Below are 27735 nucleotides of genomic sequence, written 5' to 3'. Positions count from 1 at the left end.
TGTTCCACATTATTAAGACAGTTTCCATTCAGTCTGGGGAAGGAGGCTTGTTTCTGCAGATGAACAGTGAAATTAATGAATTAAAAGATCATTGTACTGCTAAAGATCAGAGAGTAACCAGGTTGGTTCAGATAAAGGCAGAAGGTCTTCATCAGGAAAATGCATCATATTCGGAGATCAGCTGATGAGCAGCAGCAGGTGTCAGAAGCTGCTGGTGAACCTCTCCATCAGGATACTCCAGAGGCTGCAGCTGTGCATAAAGCTGAATCTGGGCCTCCGTTAACCACCAACCACAGAGAGAAATGTTGGAATGCCGTGCTACACTGGATGGTCCAGATGGAGGTCTGGATGGTTGGTGGATGACCATCATGTCCCAACAAGGCTGCCTCGTCAGCAAGGTGGTGGTGGAGGGATGTTTTGGGCTGGAATAAAGGGGCGTGAGATGGTAGGGCCCTTTAGAACAGTGGTTTTCAAAGTTTTTGATCCATGACCCATGAGATAAGATGCATTGGTGATCGCGACCCCACCCCCACATGAAGACTTAGTGATTTATTGTGTGATGTCTCAAATGCGTCATCTTGCAGCTTACTCTAAATGTAAGGCTGCAAAACTGTCAGAATGTCAAAAATAAGGAGGAAAAAGTGATTTTTGGCAGTTTATTGCTGTAACAAGTTTCTCCATGCCCAAAATCAGCTTCTCTTGTGGCGACAACAAATGTGTCAAATTCAGATTTTTAATGTGGCATGTGTAATAACTTTGTTTATGAGTTAATGTGTTAAAAAATGAAGGTGCCAATTTAACGCTCCATCCCATGCTGCAGAAGTACCAGCAGAATGTTCGGCTGCTATGGGTGTAAAGGGAGTAAATGCATGGTGGGACCACCATCATCCCCTGACCTCAATTCTACTGAGAATCAGTGAAGCATCCTTAAAAGTAAAGTAAAAAGATCATATTCACGGTCATTTGCCCTGAATATTTAGGAGAAATTAACAAAAGTAGCATATGCAGAATAATTTGGAACAAAGTACTTCGTCAACACAAGCCGGCTCCTCTGTATCTTATCAAGTCTGTCCAAGCCCTTTTTCCTTAGCCGGTTACCTCTGTGATGGGAAAGGCCTGCTGCTGGGTGTCCTCACTGAGGCTGACAACAAACAGCACCTCAGACGTGAGCAGCAGGCAGCCGACATGCTCCTGACCCGACCCACTCACGATGGTCACATCCAGGGCCATGTGGAGCTCCGGTCGCCCCAGAGACTGCAGCATCTTCCTGTGGTCACACAGGAAAGGTGCACATTGTAAACAAGTTTGGATCTTCATGTTACTTCTTACTAGTTACTTAGCACCATGATAAAAGTTAAACTTTCTATAAGTCTGATCATATACTAAATTAACATGTTTTATTTACACCAGGTATACACTATCCCGATATACAAAAGAGCTTTTGCACAAGGACCTCAACACATAAACAAATGACCATTCAAGCCTGCGTACATCCTGTAATTTACATTTCCACTTGCTCTCTGTGTGGTTCTGATTACACACACGTTCAATATGTGAGCAGACCTGACGTGTTCAGTCATGTTTCTCTGACAGTGTTTACTTTAAAAAGACAGGTGTTCATGTTGCAGAGCAGATGTTGAAGAAACCACAGTATGCACAGTTTGGGTCTGTTCAGTGTTACACTGCTAACAGTCTGGACTACCGGTTGCAGTAAAAAGAACTGATGGATGCCTGATAGAAACCAGTTTGATGACCATGCAGCTCAAATAAAGCTACAGAGGTTTACCTTAGTGAATATTTATACACTGACTAATCAATTTGTTAGGTACACCTGTTAAGAGAAATATCTGGCAGCAACTCAACACGTCTAATCATGTAGACGTGGTGAAGACGACTTACTGAGGTTCAAACTGAGTATCAGAATGAGAAAGAAAGGGGATTAAAGTGACATGGTTGTTGGTCTGAGTATTCTAGAAACTGCTGATCTACTGGGATTTTCACACACAACCATCTCTAGGGTTTACAGAGAATGGTCTGAAGAGGAGAAAATATCCAGTAAGCAGCAGTTGTCTGGACCAGAATGTCTTGTTGATGTCAGAAGTTAGAGGAGAATGGGCAGACTGGTTGGAGATGATAGAAAGACAACAGGAAGTCCAATAGTCACTGGTTCCAACCAAAGTCTGCAGAACAGCATCTCTGAACACACAACACGTCCAACCTTGAAGCAGATGGACTACAGCAGCAGAAGACACACCGGGTGCCTCCTGTCAGCTAAGAACAGGAAACTGAGGCTACAATTCACACACACTCACCAACACTGGACAATAGAAGATGGAGAAACGTTGCTGGTCTGATGAGTCTCCATTTCAGCTCCACATTCAGATGCTAGGCTCAGAATTTGGTAGAAATAACCTGAAAACCTGGATCCATCCTGCCTTGTATTAACAGTTCAGGCTGCTGCTGGTGTAATGGTGTGGGGGATATTCTCTTGTCCCACTTTGGGCCCCTGAGTACCAAGTGGCCTGGTTTAACCACCACAGTCTACCTGAGTATTGTTGCTGACCATGTCCATCCCTTCATGACCACAGTGTAGCATCTTCTGATGCTACTTCCAGCAGGATAATGCACCATGTCACAAAGCTCAGCTCATCTCCAGCTGCTTTCTAAAACATGACAATGAGTTCACTGGACTCCAACGGCCTCCACAGTCACCAGATCTCAGTCCAGTAGAGCAGCTTTGGGATGTGGTGGAGCGGGAGATTCTCATCATGGATGCAGCCGACAAACCTGCAGCAACTGTGTGATGCTGTCATGACAATATGGAGCAAAACCTCTGAGGAGTGTTTCCACCACCTTGTTCAATCTATGACACCAAGAATTAAGACAGTTCTGAAGGCAAAAGGGGTCCAACCCGGTACTAGCAAAGTGGACCTGATAAAGTGAGCGTTATCACAAGATTTTATTTGATTTTTTTTCCTTTAATTGCTGATGCTCATGTTCGTGACAACCGAGAGAAATATTTTTTAAAAGAATAAATCTAAAATTTTGCCCTTTCCCTGTAGCTGCTGACAGGCAACGCTGACTGCTACTAGAGGTAAATATTTGATAGCCATGGAAACCAAATTGCAGAGGAAAATGCTATAAATGTTTCTTGTGCCGCTTTTTAAAACCTTTTGAATATAGAGAACTCATAAATATTTTAGATGTCAAGTGTTACAGTGAGTGGCTTTTTTCTTTCAAGATAACATTTAAGGCAACATACAACTTTTAACAGTCTCTACCGACTTCCAAACTATTCCAGCTCTCAGAAAATGGCGTTTCCTTCCTACACGGAGAAACATCTCTGGACAGACTCATAGTTAAATAACAACAATGATACCTAGCCTGAGGCTTTGGCAGAGTGCTTACAAAAACCTTTTAGCATGACTCGATGAGAACAAGGGAGGGCAAGCTGGCTACCATGTGTGGGATCAAGGTAAAAAAAAATCTCAATACTTTTTCTTTTTTTTTATATATAAACCAAACATCAGAATTGATGAGGGGTAAGAGGGAAGAAAAAGAACCTCGGGTCCTGGACAGAAACCAAGAAAAGCAGAGGCAGAGGCGAGAACACGTCTCGACTTCTAGAGAAGTAGCCGGCAGGGGTAATGAAGGACTGCAGGGTCATACCAGACATATTTCAGGTGACTGTTGGAGGCCAGAGCCGACTTTTCTTCTGTAGGCAGGTAGAGCTGTTTAGGAAGCTGCCACAGACCGGCGCCGTGGAGAATCCCTGTTAGAGAAAACACATTTGTTACATCAACAACATTATAACTCAAGTGCTGCTACTACTTATCATTTTGTTTTCAGAAATCCTGTGTGCTTGTGTTACGAGTTCATAACCCGTGTGTGCGGTCAGTTTTCTTTTTGTCAGCGGCAGCAAACCCATGAAGTCATCAAGTAGTTAAAACACAACTATAAAGAGTACAGTGGGCTCCATTACTGGCGTCACTGCAGTGGTACGCAACATTACCGTGCAGCTTTGAGTGGGTGTTGCTAACATGTTTGTGTAGATCCAAATGTTAAAGGTCCACAGTTTGATGGAGCATTTTAATCTCATACTGATCATTGATAGAGATGTTCATCAGCATCTGCAGCAGATGGCTTCCTGAGATATTTACCTGTGTAACACCTCTATTAAAACATCAGTGAAACTGCTCAGGTTCACTTTTTTATCTTTAGCTTCTGTACAGTTCCTTATCAGACTTTACTAACTTCGATATGAACTGGCTGCTATCCTGTGGTTTTTACTGAAAGTGGGAGATAACCATTTACATGTTCTACTGTGTTCCATTTGAATTTACTCAGACACAGTAACACACATCTCATATTTCTGTTGAGATCAAGATTATAGATACTCGTCGTTGTGAAGATATACTTCATTTGTTTTGGGTCATTTTGGAGAGGACTCAGAAAAAACAAGCGTCATGAAGAGGAGGTTCATCTAATCTTGGTTCTACAAAGTGCTGAACAATCTGTCACTCAGCTGGGGCTCGGAATCGAACCAGTGATCTGCCACCACTCTACCATTTGTTATATGTTATTGTACCTCAGCAGCGCGTCGATTCATGTGTTTGTTTTTGTGTAATCTGTTGAACTCAGAGGGTCAGGCACATCAGAGCCAGGCCCTGGGGTGGCATTGCTTTTATATGGAGCGGTTCACCTCGTTGGTAGTTTATGTGCTGTAGCCAAGACTTGTTAGCGCCAACACACACCAACCCCTGACCCACTCCCCACCCCATTTTTCTACCCCCAATAAAACACTAAGTAACTCCAGAGAACTGAACTGCCTGTATATACAAGTGTTTGTGCGCCTATAAGTGTGAGGGGTGTGTGTGTCAGGGGTCTGTCAGCAGCTGTCTCCGGGGTCCTGGTTTAATAAACACTTTGGCTTCTGTATGTGGCTGAGATGAGAAAGGGGAAGGACTGTCCATTAATGATGGATTCATGATTTTTCTGACACACTAACTAATTCACACAAGTGTTTACTGTGGCCTTCGGCTCCCTGGAAGGTTACTCAAGTCTTTCTGCTTGAGCTGACAAAAAAGTTGTTGGATGGCCAAATTTCTGCATATTCCTGCTCATATGTTCATGACAAAAGTTTCAGATCCAACTGCGGTCATCTTTAACTTGCTGAACTCACCATATCCAGTCTGGGACACCAGTTCAGCTGCTCCCCCAATGGGCTTGGTGAAAACCCCCACAATGCCTTTCCCCACCCCAGAGATCACCCCCTTGGCTTTGCTTCCAGCTGAGCTCTGCATCTCCCAGTTCCTCTGGAAGTTTTGCATGGGCTGGTCCACAATTCCTGCTACCGCTCCTGTAAGAACAGAGTAAAGGTCTTTGTTCAGAACCTTGGACCTATAAACAGGGATTCAGACATGACTAACCCCCACAGCAAACATGTGACCTTTCATTTTATGGATGACTCATCTCAGGCATTATGTTCCACTGTAACCCAGAGATGCAAGCAGCTGTTGATTTCAATGATAAAGTCTGTAACTTTGAGTCTGATTTGAGACAGACTTGAGTTTTACTGTCCTCTCTGAGTATTGAGTCTCCCTGTCTCGTACCACTCTAGCCCCTCTCAAGAGTGTGTGTACATGTTTCTCATTACATATTAAGAGGCCTCATCTTGAGACAGAAGGGATCCTGTCTGAGATGAGTTCAAATCTTTTTGTCTGTGTTAGAAAATGTGCTTATCCCTACCTAACAAGCTAATGCCAAGCCGGGACAATCCCTGTCTCAGTCCGTCTCCGAGGCTCTCTGGAAGCTGCCGTCTCCACTCCTCCTGCCTGGTGTAGTGCTCTTCATCCAGAGACAGACGGTCCATGTTCCTCGCCAGGCTCGTGGCTAAGTTGGTGATAGACGTCAGGGTGCCTAAAACACAGGTGGAGAGAGGAGCTAAAAGTCCAGTCTGCTAATCAAACTAGTTAAAACCAGAAAACTGTGTTTGATTAAAAAGAAATAAGTAACAAATCTAAACAGTTTGTTTTACCTTTTGAGATGTGTTTGACAAAAGAAGTTGTTCCTCTGGACACTCCGCTGACGAAGGCTCCAGGTCCTCGAGTCAGACCTTCGTATGGCAGGCGGAAGAAGTCCGACACGCCGTTTCCGATGCTCCGCACAAGGCTGGCAGGACTGCCGAGGATCTCCAGGGATCCCACCACCCAGCCTGAGCCAGAATATCCAGTTATTTTGTGTGTACAGTAATAATATTTCAGAACATCAACTTGCACAATGTGCTCATTTAAACAGGATATTAAACAGTTTGTTAATGTATAAAGAAGCTTTCCTGGGAGTTTAGCATCAACAGGAAAACCTGAACTCAAAGCAAATACACTTTACTAAAATAATTACAGGGAATCTCAATTATCTAATAAAGGATAGTTTACAGAAATAAACTCATTGTAATGTTTCAGACAGCCGACATAAGTTTTGTATTCAAAAGAAAGGAAAAGACAAACATCTGGAACTATCCCACATACATGTCCCTTTGAGCAAACTCACTTTCACTGTCCTCTACTTGCCAAAAACAATTTAAATGAATTGATCTAAACTTTAATCTCAGCACAAAGATTCAGAAACGTTACACATAAATGAACTCACACACAGACATTCAGACTCCTGCCACAGCCAGATTTACAGCCTCCCACTATCTCACCTCTGTCATTGGACCTCAGAGTCCCCTTCAGATGGCACGGCTCATTGATATTTATGCTCTGACAATTGCATCACAAAAATCAAAGAGCCATTTCTCAAGATGCCAAGATCCGCTCTGCTCCTATTCTCTGTCAGTTCGGGCTGGAGTGATGGACTCTAATGGTAGGAAACCAGCTCCAGAGGGGACTAGTGGTTGTTTCTGCTGTATATGGTCTTCTAGTTGTGGTTTTGGTAAAGAATAAAGTTCTAACAGGAGATGATATTTATAGGGCTGAGCCTTGTTTTAAGACACACACACACACACACACACAGTACACTAGAGTGAATGCATTAGATATGAGTGATTTTTATTCTCACTATTAATGGTCTTCGTATGGCAGCGTGCACAGATGTGGGATCATAGTGTTCTCATGTTAATCAGAGTCATCCATAGACAGACTCTGGGGGAGAAGAAGGCGGCAAGGTGACGTGTTAAATTACGAGGAGAAACAAGAGACAGCGGGAAGGAAGCGTCTGGCTGCAAAGGTGATTTCTGATGTGGAAATGACGAGGTTAAGTTGGACCACGTGTGGCAAGCTAGACAGGAGGACAACGCAGGAGAGCGGTGTGGAGCTGTTACAGGGCCTGATGAGCCTGCTTAGACTTGGTGGCCATTCACAGATTAACCATAACTTACAGCCTTCAAACAGGGTGTGAAGCATGAGTCATCAGTCCAACCTGACCATGAAACAGTAAATCATGACTATGGAGCAGAGTAAATCTTTCTCAGGCCTCTTATGAGACAGGATTCTGCTTCCTGGAGCTCTTCAGTTTTACTGCACTTTCCTCCACAAGCAAGGAGAGCCCCTGGGTCCAATCATCTCAAAGTTCAATTCTAGTCTTTGTGAGAACACAAAATGGTGGAATTTCTCACTTAAACACACATCCTGTTACTTCCCTGCCTGTGTTTGCTGAAGATGGGCTTACAATCCGTAAGACGGACTGAGTCATTTGGCTGTTGACAGTGAAAATCCTGAAATGCAGCCAATGCTGCACAGATAATGAGCAAGTCTCTGTGGTGTAAAAAGAAAACATTCACAGGGAGGTTTAAATGATGTGGCAGGTGGGGACAAGAAGCTCTTGTCTCACTCCATCCTGTACCTACCAGCTCTGAAGAGGGCTCCAGCAGCGTAGTGCATAGCCAGAGCATGCACCAGCTGTCTGGCTGTAGTGCAGAGGGGCCCTCTCTCAAACACGGAGAAGGACAGAGGAGTGTGGTCCGAAGCAATGTACAACTTTAGGGATGCGTGGATGCTGACCAGCAGGTTGACGGGCTGGATGATGAGCCGCTGCAGGCACACGGGGTGCACCAACGCCTGCACCGACTGAAACACCTGGAAGACATATTTTAAAAAATGATAAACATCCCTGCTTTTAACAGCAAAGACAACACTGACAGATTCACGCTGTTAGCCGTGTTGAGGCTGGATGCTGCCTCCTGTGTGCCTGATAATAAGAAAATAAGGAATAAAACTTATGAGCGGTGCACCTGTTCAGGGAGCACTGTGGCTGCTCCAGACTTTATGCCTGCCTTGGACTCTGACACAGCCCTGTCAGGTATGTAGGTGTAGAACAGGGTCTTAATGTAGTAAACAAAAGTGTCTTCCAGGTAGACTCGTGCAGGCTGCAGCTGGAAGGTGACCTGAGGTAAAAAGGACAGAAACTGTTCAAAGATTTTCTTCTTGATCAGATCAGCCTTCTACACATTGTGACAGCTGCTGAAATAATTTCAGTTTCTTTTGTTTTGTTTTCTACTGGCAAAAAGAAGAAATCATTCAACAGTTAGACTTTGACACAGCAGATTTCATTGCTTGTGTCTTTTTGCTGTTAGCTGAATGACAGTGAGCTGAGTGAGAGGAAGGAAAAGTGCAAAAGAAAAAGACAAATGAACTGAACCTCCTCCACGGTGCATCTGTCCCCAGCCAGCATCATCCTCAGCTGCAGAAAACAGGAGCGTTTGAACTCCTCCAACACCTCGGGGGACTGAGTGGGATTGGCGTCACTGGTCCACAGACCCTCGGGTTCAGCTCCACCTCTCTGATCTTGGCACAGCAACACAGGAAAGTGGAAACTGGCCCGGTTATACAATTGGTTGTCCACTTGCAGACTGGAACAGCAGACCTCGATCAGAGACCCGTCAGGCATCAAAGCCGAGACAGATGCTGCATCCCCCACCAGCTCAGAGGGGAGGAAGGTAGGCGCGGGGGTCAGGCTGAGCAACAGCTTGGTTAAAGTGAGTCTGAGTAGCTCCACAGAACCAGTGGGACTTGTGATATCATCACTTAATACCATGCTGGTCTCACTCAGAAGGACTCTAAAAGACACCTTGGAGGACCTTAAAAAACACAAAGAAAACATCAACATGAAACAACCTGAACAACAGAAAGTGTAAAACCACACGTAAAGATGTTTAATTCTCCCTCTTTCTGTACAAGCAAACATTTCCATCACATACATTAATAAACCTTCAACAAGGCATGTGTCCGATGACTGATTATTTGTAGAGAATAATATGAGACCACCTCATTCATCTCCCCCTGAAGCTTCATGAATTTTCTTCCAGAACATTAACAAAGATCGTTGTCTGAGGTCATTTGTTTACTTTTACCTAACAAGTCATTATATTAATATCCTGTTTTGCCAAAAAGACACAGCGGAAATGTGTTGATGTAATGGAATAAAGCTGTAATGCAACGTTCTACTGTACAGCTAATTTCAGCCATGAAGACAGATGAAGGTTTTATTGCCCCCCTGTGGTGAAAATGATGCCTGCTTCTTGGTGCTGGAGCAGAGCAACAAGTTAAAACACAATAATCATAAAGTGAACAGAAATGAATGCAGTAAAAAAGCACATGGTAGATCCCTCGGGGTTAGGAAGAACAACATGCACATGTTTTATGGCTGGAATATGAAAGGAGCATAAAACAACACGTACCTGCTGTGTTCGTTGATTACAGCATCCACGCTGCCCTCTGGTGCCAGAGACAGAACCAGGGTGCCTCTCTCATACGACACGTCTACGTAGAGGCAGCCGAAGCCCGGCAGGAACACCACCTGATCAGTACATGAAGATGCTCTTTGAACTGAGCAGTACATATGAAATAAACTTTGAGGGGGAAACTTTAACCTTCCACAGGGTCACAGCTCAGCTCGGCTCATTCTGTGCTTCAGCAGTGTCTCATTTTAACCTCCACCACCTCAGTTTTGGAGCGAGCAGACACTCGTGTGACAGAAGGAAGAGGATCACTGCTGAAAGCTCCTCCTAGCAGTCATAACAAGTCTAGCCTTTGACCTCCCACCCCTAACTCGCAGGTCAGACCCAGACCTCACAGTAACCAGAGAAACGCAGCCTCTGCCTCAACCCCAGCTCACAGCGGCCTAGACACAACACCAAACACTGCACACACACTGCTCCTTCACATTTAACTAGCCCCACACATTTACACCGAACAGAGCTAAATCACTGGTCTGCTGCTTAACTCCAGTTGACACACACAGACACACACACACACACACACACAGACTAAACAAAAGTTGCATTAACTAGAAACCTACCAAACCTTATTTTCATTTATAATAGGGTAATGAGCAGGTATGTAAAACTCCAGACCAAGCCCAAGCTTGTTTTCCGAATATAAAGTTCAGTTTAGGGACAATTAAGAGAAAATTGGGGTTAAAAGGGTTTCCAGTTAAAATGTGTCTGGCTGTTATTAGTCAGGTAATTCAATACATCAATGTTGCCACTAGAACATTGTGATCTCTGGCTCCATCTAGCTGTTGCAGGGGCTGTTATGGTGTTGCCTGCAGCTGTGATTTCATGTTCTTAATTGTGTATTAACAGCAATTAAAAGGGTGCGGGTCCTACTGAAAATATCTGTGTGTGAAAAAGACAAGCACAGGTAAGACTGAGGGAATGAAAATGTTTTGCATGTTTTGTATGTGACTCTCACATGTTAGACAAACTCATGATGACATTTTTACAGTCCTTTACCTGAGTGCCGGGGCAGTTAATGTCTATGGGGTCTGTCCAGTCGGTGGTGCTGTGGTCCGACGTGGTTTTCAGCAGCAGTGAGGGAAGCAACTCCTTCTGTCTGCACTCAGGGAAACTGGAAAAGTGGAAGTAGAGCTCATGGTGCAGGGAGCAGTTAGCAGGCAGAGGACGGCAGTATACCTCAGTCCTTGGAGTTTCTATAAAAGATGAAACACAATCATTGACTGAATAACTATCAGTTAACCCAAAACATTTAAGGTAAAAGAAGAAGCAATAAGATAAAACCGTCTGGAGACAGCAGGAACTACTGCTCCCTACCGTTGAGGTTTTCCCTCAGCAGCAGTGGGACAGGACACTTGTTGTGGATCAGCATGCGTGGACAGGGGTCCTCGTTCAGGGTGATGTATGTAACGCCGAGGTGTTCCTGATACGTCAGTACTATAGCTCTGCACACACAAACAGAAACAGGAACAAACAAACTTATAAATTAACTGGGAAAAAAATGACTCATATCTCAACGCCTTCTAACCACACATGGATAAGATCTCATACACCCATCTTCATATCAAACATCACTGCTACGTCCATTAGCTAATCTCTGAGATACAAACATGAGCAGAACCCTAACCAAGGCCAAACTGTGACATATCACACTTTGTGTATTCTGGTTTCCATCTTGGTACTGATTACAGATGATGGGGCACAAACACAGTAAATGAATAAAGCCGAGCTGGCCAATCAAAGCCAGAACACAAGGGTGCATCTTTGAAAAGAGACATGATATTTTCTTTGTTTTATATCGTACACATATCACTGCTTAAAGTCGTCCAAACATCTGTATAATCTGGCTACCTGAGGTGAAGAGAAGAAAGTCAAAAAGACAAAAGAGAAAGTACAAAAGGAGCTAAAAGAGGGGTCAACCATACAAGACAAGCAGAGACTGACAGTGGAAACGTTGAGAGTATTTCCCTTCCTGCATCATATCCAGTATTTAACAAAGTGTGACTAGCTGCACTGATTCCTCACTTCACGTTTAGAGCCAGTCAGGGTTTGATGGCCTGCTGTAAATGGACTGTCACAGCCAACAAACCACAAATGTTCTGCTTCCCCCACCTGCTGCACAGGCCACCCCCGGAGTCCCGCTCCACAGGGACAGACACACTCTGCCGGGGGATGTCTGGTCGGACGGGGGCAGGGAGGCTCCATGCTGCAGTTACAACTCCAACATCAGGCCTTGGACTTGTGCTGAAAAGCATGTGTCTGAGTGGCAACGGAAAGTCCACCTTCCCCTGGACACTGGTGAGGAGAAGGTCCCAACATGGCACAGAGCATGGCTTGGCCAGAGACTCATCAGAGGGAGGGAGTGTGAACATGGTGCTCTCTGGTATCTCACAGGCCTGGTGAGAAGAAATGATATAAACACAATTAAAAAAGGAGAGGAAATGAGAGAAAATAAAGATAAATATGGACACATAAAAACCACAAAAAGGTTTGATGGAAAAGAAGAGGAGGAGAAGATGTTGGTATAGAGGGGAAGTGGGCAGAAGTTACATCAGAAAAAAGGATGAGATGGGACAAAGGGAAAAGACAAACAGAGTAGAGAAGATGCAAGTTATTACAACAAAAGATACATTATAAAACCACATTGTTATTTTACTCTATTCTCTCTCCCACTGAGCTTAATGCTAAATTGGTAGCAGAGAAGTCCTGCTGGGCTGGTTTAGCAGCCAGCGAGCAGTGAGTAGTAGAGGACTACAGGGATTAGCCTCTAAGCATGATGAATAGACCAACTAGAAAGGCATTCCAAGCCTTGTTTGTGGTCTGTGTTATTGTTAAACCCATTGCCCGCTTTTTAGTTTTTTTAAGCTTTTTTTTTTTTCAAGCTTTTCAATCAATTAGTGGCAACTGGCGAGCTTTGCCATTATTCTATAAGGGGATCTGAAGGCTTGTTAAATGACATCACAACATTGTTGCTCTCTTTGGGGACAAGCAGCAGATGAAAGCTAGAAGAAAAACCTGCATCCAATTCTGGGTGTTTGTCTAATGTCCCTATGAAGTGCCATTGCCACATGGTGAGAGTGGTGGAGAGGGGTGGGGACGGGATCTGATGGAAAACGGCTTGCAACATCCCAGTGATGAGTGTGTGTGTGTGTGTGTGTGTGGTAGGCTGGGGTGAACAAGCATGTGTGATGTGCACAGGGAGTATGCTGCACATGTGAACCTTCAGTAGGTTTATATTTAGAGACTGTGCAGGTGTCACAGTGCATGAAACACTAAACTTCATTACGTTTGTGTGTCTTACTTTAAAAACCTAGAAAGTTGATTAAATGTGCTGGACTCCTTTTTTTGTTGAAAACAAAGGGTGGTGTGTCATATATTACCTGGTCATCACCCATAAGTGCATGGTGAGTCAGCAGAGGCCTGTAGAATATGGTGTGAGAGGTGTTGTTGACAAGAATTGTTCTGTCCTCTATCTGCAGGATCTGGATGCCATGTCTCACCACAGATGACACACAGAACTGGCACAGCTACACAGAAAACAAATAAACAAACTGTCAACAACAAATAATTAAGAAAAACATGATTTCAAAAAGCAGCACTACTGAACTTTGGCAGATTTCTCAATGAGGCTCCCCTAACGACGGCTAACTTAGCATCCATGTTGCGTCCTCTCTCTTCTCTGAGTTTATCCAGTCAGTAGAAGTCAGTCTGATGTTGACTCTTGTCTTATCTCTTGTTCTGTTCCTATATACAAGCATATATATATATATATATATATATATATATATATATATATCAATCATAGTCTTCCCCTTGAGAATCCAATAATCTATTTAACCCCCTTGGTTGAAGAGCACCTCTAACTTTCCTGACATTCAGTAAGCAGCGCTGACTGGTTTAATAGCTTTAATGTCTGAGCTACCTTCTGTTTTTCGGGGAAGGCTCCCAAAGTGACGTCCACCTCTACGTATCCCTCCTCATCCAGACTGACCACCAACGTGCTTGATCCCTCCTTCCACCGAGGAGAAGTCAGGTCGTGAACCAGCTTCAGTGCTGTGGATTTGTGGACAGTGTTGGTGTGGGCCCAGTAGATACCAATCTGGAAGGCTTCCTAAATGGTGGAGAACAGGAGGATCCAGGGGGGGAATGAAGCAATGGGAGAGGGATACAAGGAGAAAGAATCACGTCTCCATCAGCCAAGTCAGACAACGGTTACTATGAAAACTCTCTGTCTGATTGCGTTTTGGAAACAGTCACATGCAAAAGTCAGCTGTGGCTTTACTCCCAGCAACACCAGAGCTCTTGCATGGCATTTCAAACAGTCCTGGCAGCTGAGGGTTACATAACTTCTATAGCTGCTGGCTATGCTAGGATGACATTATTTAAGTGCCCCACAGACGCTTAAGTGACACCATGATACTTAATCATGAAACATGCCGATCAAAACACCAGCCTTCTTCTATTAAACCGATGTGGCCTGAAACTTACAGCCAAGAATGTCTTCTCTCCATTTGCTGTGCCACGATAGATACCAGGGTGCTATGGAAACAATGCTTTATTTGTTTCTATTTCACAGGCTATTACACATTTAAAACTTTTTGTTTCGTTCCTTTGTGCTGAACCTTATTAGCTCTCTTTGATATGCTGCCTTACTGCTTAGGCCTGTGTTAGCAACAGAAATCTGCGTGTGTGTGTGTGTTATGTTCCAGTGGGGAAAACCATCTGCAGACAACCCCTTCTGATCTCAGAAGCCAGTGAGAAGACATGTCTGCAGTGTACAGTGACAAAGCTTGGCTGCAGTCGAAGACCTTGACAGGGAATATCGTTGTAATGCAGCTCTGGTGGATGATCTCAGGTTTTGTGCTTATTAGTCAAGACCAAAAAGAAAAAGAAGGGGGCTGGATTGGTAAGGATGACTGTGATGTCATGAGAAGGTATCCAGGTCCTGATGTAACATCAAAATATGTCTTTAGTAAACCAGTAACAAAGATGTAGTGACAAAGATTTTGGAAAGTGTTTAATGATGTTCAGAATCTTATTTAGTTTCACATTTAAGCTACATGAACTTTATTGCTGACATAAAAATGAAGCAGTTTTTATGAGAATTTGATTTTTTTTTTTGTATTTATTTTACTCATAGACTTTTATTTATTTAAGTGTTCTCAGGAGAACTACTTAAACTGTTTGAGGCTGTCCGTGATTCTGGAGGGAAATGTATGATGAAAAAAAACAATCCTAATGATATCACTTTGATTTTTGTTGGTTTACCTGCGAGATACATATTGGATAAGACACCCTACCTTGAAGTTGGGTGGAACAATGACTTTGCCAGCTGGTATTTGCATTACGATGGTCTCTCCCTCAAAGAGCCACAGGTCCCACTGGGATTCGTTGGCCAGGAGGGCCCATGGGAGCAACTCCACCAGCAGTGTGTTCAGACCAGCCTTCCAGCGGGATAACTTCACCTGCATAGGACTGTCCCACTGGGCTAGAGGCTCAAGAACTGACCTGGTGAGTTAGAGAACAAACTACTGAATGAACTGAAATCTCTCCAGTTGCACCTGAGCATGGGAAATTTGAAGACAATGAGTGTATAAACAGAGAAAAATACTGAGTTTTAGTATTTAATCAAAGTTACAATTTAAATCCAATACATGTTTTTGCCTTTAGTGTACTGCAGTAAAGGTGAGAAACAGACCTGATGTTAAACTTAAAACTATTAATATAAAATCAACTTTTTTGCTCGTTGACTAAGATTAAATACAGATTATTTTCAAGTATGCTCTACTAGTCTGGATGCTTAAGTTTTTACACATTGCAAAATACGTAGCAGCAGATGGTTTTAAAAATCTATTAAAATGCGTTGTATATAAACAAACATTTTTGCCTCGACAGACCATTAACACACTTACAACAGACACAAAGACTAAACAAATATATGAAAAGAAATGGCTTTCCAGCGAGTTATGCAATCCAAACAGATTCAGGGAACAGTTGACAGGGTATCTGGGATCACACACGGGAATGTTGAGACGCAGACAGACAAACACTCAACCATTTTTCCAGCGATTCACCAACACAGCAGTCATTTCAAAGCAATCATGGTCTCGTGAGCCCTAAACAGGCCTGAGAGCCAACGAAGAGGCAAACAAACATTTTTCTCAGATTTACCCTGAAGTTCAAAGTCAACTCAGCCTTCCCTTTCCCACAAACCCACCTGGACTTGGCTCAAGCTTCCAACCTGCCAACATGGGACCAAACGTGGAATAGCTTTTCTTTACTGGTGTTTATGTTCAATGTGTGTGGCTAAAGGCCGCTGACCTCCAGACTGAGGACAGCGAAGTGCAGAGCTCATAAATCACATTACACGGCTCACAAGAAGGTAACTGAAAGAAACATACTCAACAGCTTCTGTCAAACCCTCCGACTCTGCAGGTTCAGGGTTTGAAACGTGAATGTTAAGAGGCTGCTGCATTGAAAACCCACCCAGCAACCACTACAAGATGTTTGTTTAATGACTGTGGAGGAGCCTCGCTACCATTAAAAATTCAGTGGAGGAAGAAACTGACATTGATCACTTTCAGCTTCCTTTGCCCTTTTAGGAACAAACACAACGCTCTGCTAGTGAGCTGAGATAGTTTGGTTTCCCTGCTGTGCCACTGAGACTGAACACTCTCCAAACAACAAACTCAAGCGCTGTTTTCAATATTAAAGAAAAATATACAAATTAAACTTTGGATCTCACTGACTGTCCAAATTCTGAGTGTGTTTAGATACAGCAATCAGCACTATCAATTCTCTAATGACACTTTTTGTTTTCAGCGTTTCCCCTGATGCTCCTTCATAATGGCAGATTCCTGGATTTCAGACAACTACTACATTCTGTGGAAGGAAATGGGCTTTGGCTTCTCACAGGGAAAACAGAGGAACCTGACACCACAGCTTTAGAAACCAGCCCTCCAGGGACACACAGTGTGTGACAATTAAAGGTGGCTAAAGCGTATGCTGGTGTTTGTACCAGTGCAGTGTTATGAGTGTGTACACGCATGTGTAAAGACAGCAGAGAAACCAAGGCAACCACAGAAAGACTTATGGCTCATATGTCCAGCAGACCCACTGGGACTCTGTAACTCCGAGCCTGTGGGGGGGGAACATGTGGCTGCTTCTGCTACCGCTGCTATCAAGATGTGATGGCTTTCCAGAGTGACATTTGTGGACAGTTTCATATGTGAGTTCTAGCTGATGGCATATGTAAACTCATCTCTGCACAGAAAGCATACACACTGCACGATCTGCAAGTCTGTGCTCAACTTCAGCTGTATGCGAAGGCTGTCTGACTTGTGTCAAAGTGGGAATGTGACAGACTAAAGCTCTGGTCTGCAGGGAAAACAGTGGGACTGCTGCTAACATTTGATGCATGGCTCTGCATTGTCTTTGCAGTTAATAGATTTATTATGTGAGAGAGTAAGCAATAAAGAGAAGCTTCCCTCAATAAAGGCTTGGTTGCACAACTCTACTTTGAGGAGGAATGCAGTAAGAATCTTACTATTTGGAAAAAAACAAAGTGGATAGTCTTGATGAAAAGTGTGTTATGCAATCTTGCCACATAGGAGCTATAATAAATATGAAAAAGAATTATAAGTATTAAATTAGAGGAATTATGAGGTGTTATTTTGTCTTGAAGTAGGAAGCGCTCATGATGAGTGTGAATCTGGCTTAAAATGTCCATTGCTTCATGATTTCTCTTTTCTGCTTTGCACTGCCACGTTCATGGTTTGCAAATGAAACTGAGTAATAATCCTAGCTACCTTACTTCACAAACATTCCCCACCCACACTTTTCAGAACTATAAAAAGTAGAATTCAGAGTACCTGCTAGTGTCTTTGGTAACGTAAGGCCATGGTGGTGCCGTGGTGCTCCTGGGACCGTCAAAATCCGCCAGAATATGCTCCGGGTTTTCCTCATTTTCAGTCTTATTCACTATCTGCTTGATCAGACTGGTGGAGATGGGTACAGCACATTGCGAAGCATCTTCATCCTCCCTGAGGATTAAAAGCACAATATCAAAATGAAGACAATTTTCTCAAACTAGATCTGAGGGTGATGCATGCGTTTGTCCAAACATGCACTATCCTTGTCTTCCAGCCAGAGAGGGACTAATTTCACCTGATCTCATCTGGAGGCAAAAACCAGCCAGTGTTGGGTGGTTCTTCAGCAAGTCTGGCCTAGAAGCACATTTACAATGTGGGGGGTAATGTAATTGCATCATTTTCTCTGGGCATCATCCAGTTCCACTTAGCTAAAGTGAAGGAGCCCCCTTAGTCCTGAGCAGCAGTTCATTAATAGAGGCCATTGTACTGTAAACGGGGGCTATTGCTTATGGAACTGGGGCAAGACAGAAGAGCAGGACAAAGTTTTGACTGGAAGTTTTTTACCCAGAGCACTCCCCGAGAGAGGAAAGTAGAAAAGGCTTCTGATTGTTACCCTCTATTTTCTAATGTGGTGGCCAGTCTGAGGAAAGCAGGACAGAACGGTTCTGGTTTAGACTTGTCTGTGTCTCTTGTATCACAGACCACAGCTCTGCTCTCTACCTCATCCATTAAAGGCCACAAATATGTGTAATTACAGGAAGGAAAGATGAGCTGTTGACCAGTGAACACTCAAGATTGGATCCATCCTAGAGGTTTGGTGTTGGTTGAGGGGCTGTGTGCATATATGTATGTTTACAATTGTGGCTTGTTGTGTGTGTTTGTGAAGATGGAAGGATGAGGGATGGATTGAGCTGGGGGGACAAGTTTGTGTGGTTTGAAGCCCTTTAGACGGGACGGATCGTAAATACACCGTGTATTGTGGTTGCAATCTAGAAAGACAGACACTTAGTTGTTTCTGAGCTTGCTTTTTGTGCTTGTGAAAAGGATTTATCTACAAAAACAGGGGCCACATACATTCCCAGTCACTGTATGGCCTCTGTGGTTCTGTTATGGCAGCTAAAATCAAAACAAACTTTGTCACCAGATATCTAAACACAACAGTTGCAGCTAAAAATTCTCTCAGGAGTCGTCACTTACATCCAACATTTACCCTGTTCAGATCACTGCTAGATGCTACTAAAGGGCAATCTTTTTTATGTATTTGCATGAAAGAATGATTACAAATTAAAGCCGCAAGAGGCATCCATCAGGTCTGAGCCTCGTGGGCCCCGCCACCCGTCTCATACACCTTTTGCTAGCATGTTAGCAAACGTGCTAACATGCTATGTAACATGGTAAAATGTCTAGCTGAGAATCTGAAATTTTGCAATACCTAGTTAGCATTTTTGCTAGCATGCTAATATGCTAGCTAACATGCTATGTTGACATGGCAACAGGTGTTGTAATGTGTTAAGGACCCAACAAGTATGAATACTGTCAACTTTGGTGCAGAGCCCATGTATTTCTATGCAGATATGAGCAAACCATGTTTCATGGCGAGAAGGCTTTTTTCTGTCGGTTGCCATGGTAACATGCTTTGTCCTATTAGAAAGATTTGAATAGCGTTTGGTCCCTAACTTGTCAGGAAGCTTCCCACCAAGATTGGAGTCACTCGCATGAATCCCCTCAAACTAGTTCGTTCAAATATGATGCATATAAAGTGAAAAAAATGGGAAATAAAATGGATGTAAACTCCAAGATGGCGGGCAACCCGTTGCCATGGCAACAGGTGTTTGATTGACTTTTTTGCTCTACTTGGGGTGTTACATGTGTGTGCCGAATTTCGTCTTCATATGTCGAAGTAGACGTTCGGGACCCCATTCATTTCGGATTTTTTTTTTTGTGTCTAGGTGGTGCTGTTGAGCCATTTTTTAATTGAAGTCTATGCGGACCTTAGAATATCGATATTTCAACCGGGTATGATGTGTGTGCCAAATTTCACAACTTTTCATGGGTGTTTAGGGGGTCATATGTGCCCTCAAAGTTCTAAGAAAAATAATAAACATTTCAACAACAATAGGGTCCTTCCATACTTTGTATGGCTCGGACTCTAATAATAACAAATGAAGTGGAAGTAAAAACCAAAATTGTGTTATTGACACTTTGACTCAAAGAATATCGCAGTTACAATATCATGAGAAGCTATGTGACATAATATAATCTCTTCTTCATGAGGCACATTTTTTTCTGCCTCCAGTTGAAAATTCCCAAAATAAAAGAAGTATATCATCACAACTACACGGGTTGTGTGAATAATCTTCGTATCAACAGAAAGATGAGACATTTGAGATTATTACAGAAGTGTCAGAGTCAAGATGTGTGCTACTGTGCCAGAGTAAATACACCTGGAACACAGTAGAACATGTAAATGGTTATCTTCCCCCTAAAACAGTGATTCCCTACCCTTTTTCTGGGGGGACCCCCTTCATGCATATACTAAAATGCCATGGACCCCCTGCTCCACCCTGTGCTGGTTTTATGCTTTCAAAAGTGAGATTCTCACCATATATAATGTATATTGGTTGAGTTCTGTCCTTTTATAAAGCCAAAGTGAAATGAACAACATACAGCCTTACTTTATTTCCTAACAAAAGGGACAATTGGCTGTAATCAAAGCCTCAGGGACCCCCTGTGTTCTTTGGGGGACCCCTTGGGGGGTCTCGGACCCCAGGTTGGGAACCACTGCCCTAAAAGAAAAACACATTACCTTCAGTGACAACCAGAGGATAGCAGCCCAGTTCATCTAGGAATTAGTAAAGTAATATCTGAGGACTGTGGAAAATTAGAAGCTAAAAAGGTGAAGCTGAGCAGTTTAACAGATGTTTTAACAGGTGTCACACAGGTGAACATCTCAGGCACAAATCAGCTGATACTGAGAGACACTTCTATCAATATCGGCTGATAGTTTATTACAGGAAGAGTGAATACTTCACTAAAAACCTTCATCTCCATGGAAACTAGCAGGACCTTCATGATTAATTTCAAATGAATGCAGTCATAGGAGAACACAACACAGTTTTTTGGGGGGTTGAATAAAAAGTTTAATTACAAAACAGTAAAAGTAAGACATGATTTATTATCAGAAGAGTCTCTGCTTTGATATGACCCCTTGTTTGTGCCTGAAGTGGGGAAATAAGCAGATGCTCTACATTACATTCACATATAAATACTGGTGGCTTCATTTACTTTATGCTTGGTAAAGTCTTCCAGCTGAATTTCTCCCTCTGATTTTGGTATGCTACATGTTAGGACTGGTAAGATCTTCTGGGCTACACCTATTTGCCTCCTGTTCAGGTGTCTTTTGTGATGAAGAGGTTAAAGGTGAAAGATGATTGGGATTTCGTTTCCACTGATTCCACTCTATGCTACCCACTATAATCATGTTTAGAAGAAGATATGAATAACATAAAATATAAGACACCGTTACTGACAAACAGGGACAGAATAGAAAGTGGAATGGTGATGTATATGACAGACTCCAGCCGTGTCGCACTTAAACAAGCACTTAGCTAATGAACAGCATGAAAGACAGAGACCACACATATACATACACTTCACATCCACCCATGCCAGTGTGGACACACACATTCAGCTCTTTCCACACAAAATGACACACACACAGCTGCTCTCTGTTAGAGCCTCTATCTAAATGAGGTGTAATTATGGTCCAACCTGACATGCTGGACTCAGAGCTGAGTCTGAGCTGCTGCCAAGGCAGCTTACTGCTCTCCTGAAGTGTACACGGATTCCCCTGGATCACGACTTCATTAATGGCTCAGAGAAACCAGAATGTGCTATGAGACAGTCTTAAATAAGTGTTTCTGTTTTTTTGCGTAATGCAGGCCCACTGAACTCCCATTACAGAAGACCAAAGGTACCGTTTCCCATGCAGATGTATGAGCTATTTGTGGATGATTTAATACTGAACTGAACCAACTAAATTTTCCAATAAATATGCTCAGCTGGCCGGGAACCATGTACAGCGGATGGGAAAAGAGGAAGTTGCCTTTTAGCGAGGAGGGACTGTTTCATTATGAGTGTTTGACAGATGTGTTAATATACTGTATCTTGGGATGGGCTGCATGGTTAATGTGTTCCCGGTCATGTTTTTTTTGTAGTTTGTGAGATCATGTACTTACAAGAGTCTACCTTTCCTGTCAAGTATGGCATGTTTTTGTACATTATGGGATTTATTAGGGTACTTAGATGGTCCACTTTATAATGGCAAATCAGATTTTGCTCCACAACTTTGCTTGATTTGTAAACTTTTGTTAATTACCTGGCTTGGAAAGTGAGGTGGTGGGTAAGGTCGGCCTCAGTGTTTGAAAGAGGCTCCTCGTGGCCTTGTCCACGTATGAGCTGGCTCTCTTTTAGCCCTAGACTTCTTTTCTCAATGTGGACGATTATTGGATCTGGCAAGTGGCTCCTCGTGACAAACAGCGGACTGAAAACCACCTGAAACAGAAGCAGGTTCACAAAGAGAAGATTGTTTGCTCAATAATAATAATCACTCCTTCCGCTGGATCCTATCCTAAAAGTGAAACACAAGCACTAAGGCTACGTTTACACAGCAGCCACGTGATGCTGTTATTTTTTATTTTTTTATAATGAAACAAAAAAAAGCTTAGTTTCAGTGCAGTAATCAATAATAATTCATTCTTAGTAACTGATGCAAAGGGCACAGCAATCATAAGCTACATTCACACTGCAGGTCTTGATGCTCACTTCCGATATTTAGCTGGGATCTTTTTTTTTTTTTTTTGCATGATTGTTCATATTATAGTTAAATGCGACCTCCATCAGACTCCAGTGTGAACAGTCTACAGTCCTGAAGTGATGTGCACACGTAGAAGAAGATGTGACGTCATACACAACACGCTGTGTTAGCAGAGGGAAATACGCATGCTACTCTTGTTAGCATGAGTATATCCATTTTGAAGTTGTTGTGCATTAGTTGACAGAATTATGATATAATATTATTTAGTCTGTTGTTATCATTTAATCTTACTCTGTCCCACCTCTTCTGGGGCAGAATTGTGACGTCTTTCTCACTTCAGTGACATAAATGTCGGCTGAAATGTGACACGACCGTTCAGACTGAAGTCACTTTGAAATAATAATCAGATATGGATCTGATTTAATACCACATGTGAAAGTGGCCTGGGTCTGATTTGGACTGTCATAAAAAAAGAAGAAAATCAGATATGGGTCACATAAGGACAAAAAGGTCAGATTTAAGACAGTTTTGCCTGCTGTGTAAACGTAGCCTTAGTGTGATGATCATATTCAGTTATTGGTGCAGGTATCAAAGTTTGGATTAGGGTATAACTGCAACACAGAACAAAGGCTACGTTCACACTGCAGGCAAAACTGGCCAAAATCTGACTTTTTTGCTCCTATGTGACCCATGTCTGATGCTTTTTATGTCAGTAAAGAGCACAATCTGATTTTTCCACACCAGACCCAGTCCACTTTCATATGTGGTTCTAAATCAGATCCATATTTGATGTTTATCAAGACAACTTATTTTAAGATAAGTAAAACAAAAAACAAGAAAACATGACAAAGCATATCTTGCTCTGGACCTGACCAGGTAATTGTGAACTGATGGTGATGGTGGGCAATGAAGACAGACCGGTATGTTCGTCTCAAATTATTAACATCTGACAGTATGAAGCCCAACAAATAAAGCCACTTGGGGACTTTTCATCCTGAACACAAAGAAAAGCCTGTTCATTACTTTAGAAATTAACTATTCAACTGTTGTAAAGAGCAGAGTTGTTTAACTAAAGTAGCATCCGTCTCGTTAAATCCTCAACTTACTGCATATAATGTTGTGTGCAGAGTTTACTGGTCTAAACAGCTTCACACTGTAGCAAAGGAATCAAAAATTCCTTCCGCCACTCCAGTTTCAATTATAATTAATAATTAATGAAGCAGCAGCCAATAAGCAGCCTAATCCCATTTCTTCATATGTGTAGTTAAGTGTTGGAGTGCGCATGGCAGAGGTACTAGGATGGGGGGACTTGACATCAGTTGTTGATGAGAAGGGGCTGCTAAGCTAGATGTTTATTATTTATTAATACAGCTGTACCTACATTCAGTAAAGAGACAGAAAATAAGGGTTAGAGTTCTAGTTTGGGTGGTGTGTGTGTCTGTGTGTGTGTGTGTGTGTGTGTGTGTGTGTGTGTGTGGGCGGGGGATACTTGCGTTCTGTTTGTGTGTGTATGTACGCATGTGTAACTGTGAAAGAGAAACTATATTTTTAAATACTTGTTTTATCTTGATATGCATACATTCTTCTATAAAGCACTTTCTGTTGCTTTTGGCATGAAAATGGCTTTACAAATAAATTTTGATTGATTGATTGATAGATAAAGAAAGTTTTGGAACTACTGCTCTATGGTTTTTGTAACATTTTATGTTGTCTTTATTTTTACAGTTTTGTTATTTGTAAGTAAATAAAATAAAAATAAAATGTGCTACTTACCAATCTCTGTTGCATGTGAGAGTCAGGTTCGAGGGTAATGAGAGTGCACCAGACAAAAAGCAAAGAGCCACTGGAACAGGCCACCTAAGAGGAAACAGACAGGTCTTGTTATTCATTATTGCAACAATACATTAAATACTAATATCTTACCCCTGATTAGAGACACTAAAGAACAACTTGTTGGTGTTTGTTTGTGGTCATGATTTAAAATATGGATATCTGATGGATTAAATGCATCTGTTGGCTCCATCTTTATAGCCTCCATCAGTGTTGCATTATCATGTTTTGTCCTAAAAATCTTTGTTGGATTCTTCTTGTAATAAAATGTTCTGCCTCCCTAATGCTCTGCAATACAAACTTATGGCTGAGACAACTGACAACTCTTAGTGCCAGATAATGGGTCATTACAGGCAGTAAAATTTTAGCAAGATTTAAAGGCTGAGAATGTGCCCACCAAAGGCTGAGCACGCTTAATATGTCACTGGTGTTTGTCCCATTTACTCCTCGCTCCTCATTAAAGCCTCGAGATGCCAAGACACATTACAAGTGGCCCAATTTATGACAGAAAGGGGACTTCATTTACTGCTGGGGACAGCAGACTGGAGCAAAGAGAGAGTGAACATTCATCCTTCATATACAGGCCCTTGCAAAACAGCCTTGTGGGGATGAGGGGGTGTAACCTTGGCAAACACTACTACATAGGCTTGAGTCAGTTAAAAAAAAGACTCAGCATTGGGATAAGGTCACGGCAACCTCCTGTGCTTTTTCAAAAGTAAAGGACAGGAGCAAAAATAAAGAAAAGACATGTTGAAATAAAGGTTGTGGAGGAGGAAGGTGAGATATGAGAGAGGAGTTACTTCAGAAGGATTACAGCAGATAGATGAGAAATGAGACAAACACAGACGGGAGGAAATCAGAAGATAGGACAGGTGGAGGGGCTTGATGCCACAAGATGAAGTGAAACAGGAAAAGGAGTTGACAATAAGACAGATGAGTAGTCCAAAGTGTGGGCGAGAGAGTACAAGGAAAGCAGAAAGCAAGAGCAGGAGACAAGGCAGAGATAGAGAGATCTAAGGAACCAGCTACTAGTCCAGGCAGCTTTCATTCAGAGCCAACCTTCCATATGTGTAATGAATGGCTGATCTAAGCAGCAGAGATAACGGCGGAGGTTGGAGTGGTGTCAAGAGATGTTAAGAGCCACATAAGGAAGCTGAAGTGGCAGAATGGCTAGCCGTTAACAGTGTAGGACTAACAATGATACGAGAAAGAAAGAAAAATACTAAAAAATTAGAACAGCAGGACTGGAGCTGGAATTGCTCTAGTGGTGTGAAAGTGCCTTCAAAGCCTCTGCCTGTGCCCACATATCAGATAGTGTTTCCTGAATATGGTTAGTGTGGTTATGAGAGAGCATAAACTGTATTTTCTACCTCTCAACATGGTCAGGTTATGGCTTGGGGGCCTTTGTAAGCCTATCTTGTGGAAGATCTCAATCTGCTCTCTAAAGTGAGTAGCAGTATGGAAGCTGAGCAACTGTGGCCACCCAGAAAAAGAGGATCCGGTCACAGTTGGTGGTCCAGTCACCAGCTCCAAACACATGTGTAGATGGAGAGCCAACTCTAAATGTGTGCATCTATCTGTTCCTCTTGGACAAGCACATTCATCAGCTTGCATTCATCAGAGCTACCACAGTCCATACATGTTTTTTTTCCATCTCACTGTGTACATGGTTATTATCCATATATGATGTAGTGTTTCAAGGATTAAATATAAATAATATATAATTCATTTATTTACAGAGGCTACAGATAAGTTCTACCTGTACGACAGAGCTGCTGCTGCCCTTGTCCCTCCTCTCCAGTTGAACATCCTGAGACCAGTCATCATCGCCTCGTGCTCTCACACACAGCTCCGTCATCTCTGAATCCTCCAGCACATAAGAAGGCAGCTTGGCTCCCGCTTCCAGGCTGTCACAGTGTTCTCTGACCACCGTCTGACCGTCAGGCCCCACATAGTGCTGCACGACTCGCAGCTCGATATCCTGAGTCAGGTAGCTGCACATCACCTGCCGTCCACAGATGATTACCTGGAGGACAAAGTTACATGGAAGAAGTTTAAACAGAGCCAGACACGTAACCCTTCTTAATCTGTTCATCATGAGGCCGATTTTTCAACCTCGTCTTCACAACTAAAAGAGCTGTATGTAGAATCAAAATCTCAACAGAAAACTGGGACATGCAAAATCCAGATGTGCTACCGTGTCAGAGTAAATTCACCTGGAACACAGTAGAAAATATAAATGGTTACCTTCATCACCCTCTATGGTCAGAGTCAGAATAGAGGGATAGCCTCCAAATTCTTATTTAGAAACACCATAAGGAAAGAAGTCAAGTCCAAGATAGTATATGATAGGAAGAGCGAATACTTCACTATAAAACCTTCATCTTCATGGAAACTATGTAAGGGCCATAGGAGAACACATTAGCAGGGTTTGTTGAGGTGAAATAAACTTATGAACACACAACAGGAAAAGTAAGACATGATTTATTGGTTTGTTTTTGTTACTCTTGTTTCACAGTGATGAGACAAACATCTTTGTAATCAGCAGAATCTCTGCTTTCATATGACATCTTGTTTGTCTGATTTGCTTGAAGTGGAGAAACTAGCAGAAGCTCTAAAGTGGACCGTGCTTTTCTCATGATTTTCTTACATGCTCATATACTTACTTAGGGTTTGAATTCTTTCATTGATGCCAACGCTCGTTAGTCTTTTAGCCCAGTTTTTCCCTGTGATTTTTGGTATGCTCCATGTTTCCTAGCATGTGCAAAGATCTTGTTTACTACATTCATCTCATGCTGCCCCCTGCACAGGGGACTCTCGTGACTAAGAGGTTAAGCTTAGATAATATATTAAGGGATGATGTGTAAAATCGAAGTCGAGGAAGAGGGCAGCAGTGTGAGACATTTAGCAGCCTAACTGCATCGAAAGGAAACATCAGCTGGTAAATACTCATACAGGCGGGTGCTGGCTTCCTTGTAGTGGCAGCTGCGCTCCCACTTTGAAACTATATGTAATGACTTGGGTGTGACCAACGCTCATACTCTATCATTGGATCCAATGGAAAAAAGATGTAATCAAAGTTTGGGACAGATGGAGGAAGGAATGTAAGAGGCCGAGTCTGTTTTGTCTGGAGGATGAGAGGGAGACGTGTGTGACACTTGACACTGTTTACATAACAAACTGTCATTTCTATCAACTGATGGCATCTCTGTGCTTTCAGGGATACGCTGACTTTTTCTTGTATTTGTGGAAAAATGCAAACATGATTCATCCCTATTCTTGCAATAGGCAGTTAGTTTATGATCTGGTTTATGCTGGTTTATGATTTCCTGTGATCTTTTTCATGGATTGATGGGACACATTTTATTGCTACAAAACAGATGACAAAAACTGACAAAAACAGAAAACAGTCTGTTGTTAGTCAAACACCTACTAAATCATAAGATACAAACAGGAGGTGGGGGGGGTTAAAAAGTGCTAATTCT

The 27735-nt window shown here is 42.6% G+C and overlaps 1 protein-coding gene across 1 annotated transcript in view; it reads right to left on the bottom strand.

Annotated features, from left to right (window-relative positions):
• Nucleotides 1–27735, bottom strand: part of LOC121642112 (vacuolar protein sorting-associated protein 13B-like) — a 334030-nt gene that overhangs the window by 1309 nt on the left and 304986 nt on the right. Inside the window, 19 exon segments of the mRNA XM_041988605.1 lie at nucleotides 1099–1267; nucleotides 3670–3772; nucleotides 5183–5359; nucleotides 5749–5919; nucleotides 6038–6214; nucleotides 7847–8075; nucleotides 8231–8383; nucleotides 8638–9076; nucleotides 9677–9795; nucleotides 10733–10929; nucleotides 11051–11178; nucleotides 11846–12129; nucleotides 13114–13260; nucleotides 13656–13844; nucleotides 15034–15241; nucleotides 17605–17775; nucleotides 21983–22158; nucleotides 24194–24277; nucleotides 26010–26276. Of these exon segments, the coding sequence (XP_041844539.1) occupies nucleotides 1099–1267; nucleotides 3670–3772; nucleotides 5183–5359; nucleotides 5749–5919; nucleotides 6038–6214; nucleotides 7847–8075; nucleotides 8231–8383; nucleotides 8638–9076; nucleotides 9677–9795; nucleotides 10733–10929; nucleotides 11051–11178; nucleotides 11846–12129; nucleotides 13114–13260; nucleotides 13656–13844; nucleotides 15034–15241; nucleotides 17605–17775; nucleotides 21983–22158; nucleotides 24194–24277; nucleotides 26010–26276 (3588 nt within the window).

This window comes from Melanotaenia boesemani, chromosome 6 (assembly GCF_017639745.1).
Source record: "Melanotaenia boesemani isolate fMelBoe1 chromosome 6, fMelBoe1.pri, whole genome shotgun sequence".
In the NCBI taxonomy this organism is placed as follows: Eukaryota; Metazoa; Chordata; class Actinopteri; order Atheriniformes; family Melanotaeniidae; genus Melanotaenia; species Melanotaenia boesemani.
The sequence above is the reverse complement of the archived record's forward strand: the minus strand, read 5'-3'. Positions and strand labels throughout refer to the sequence as shown.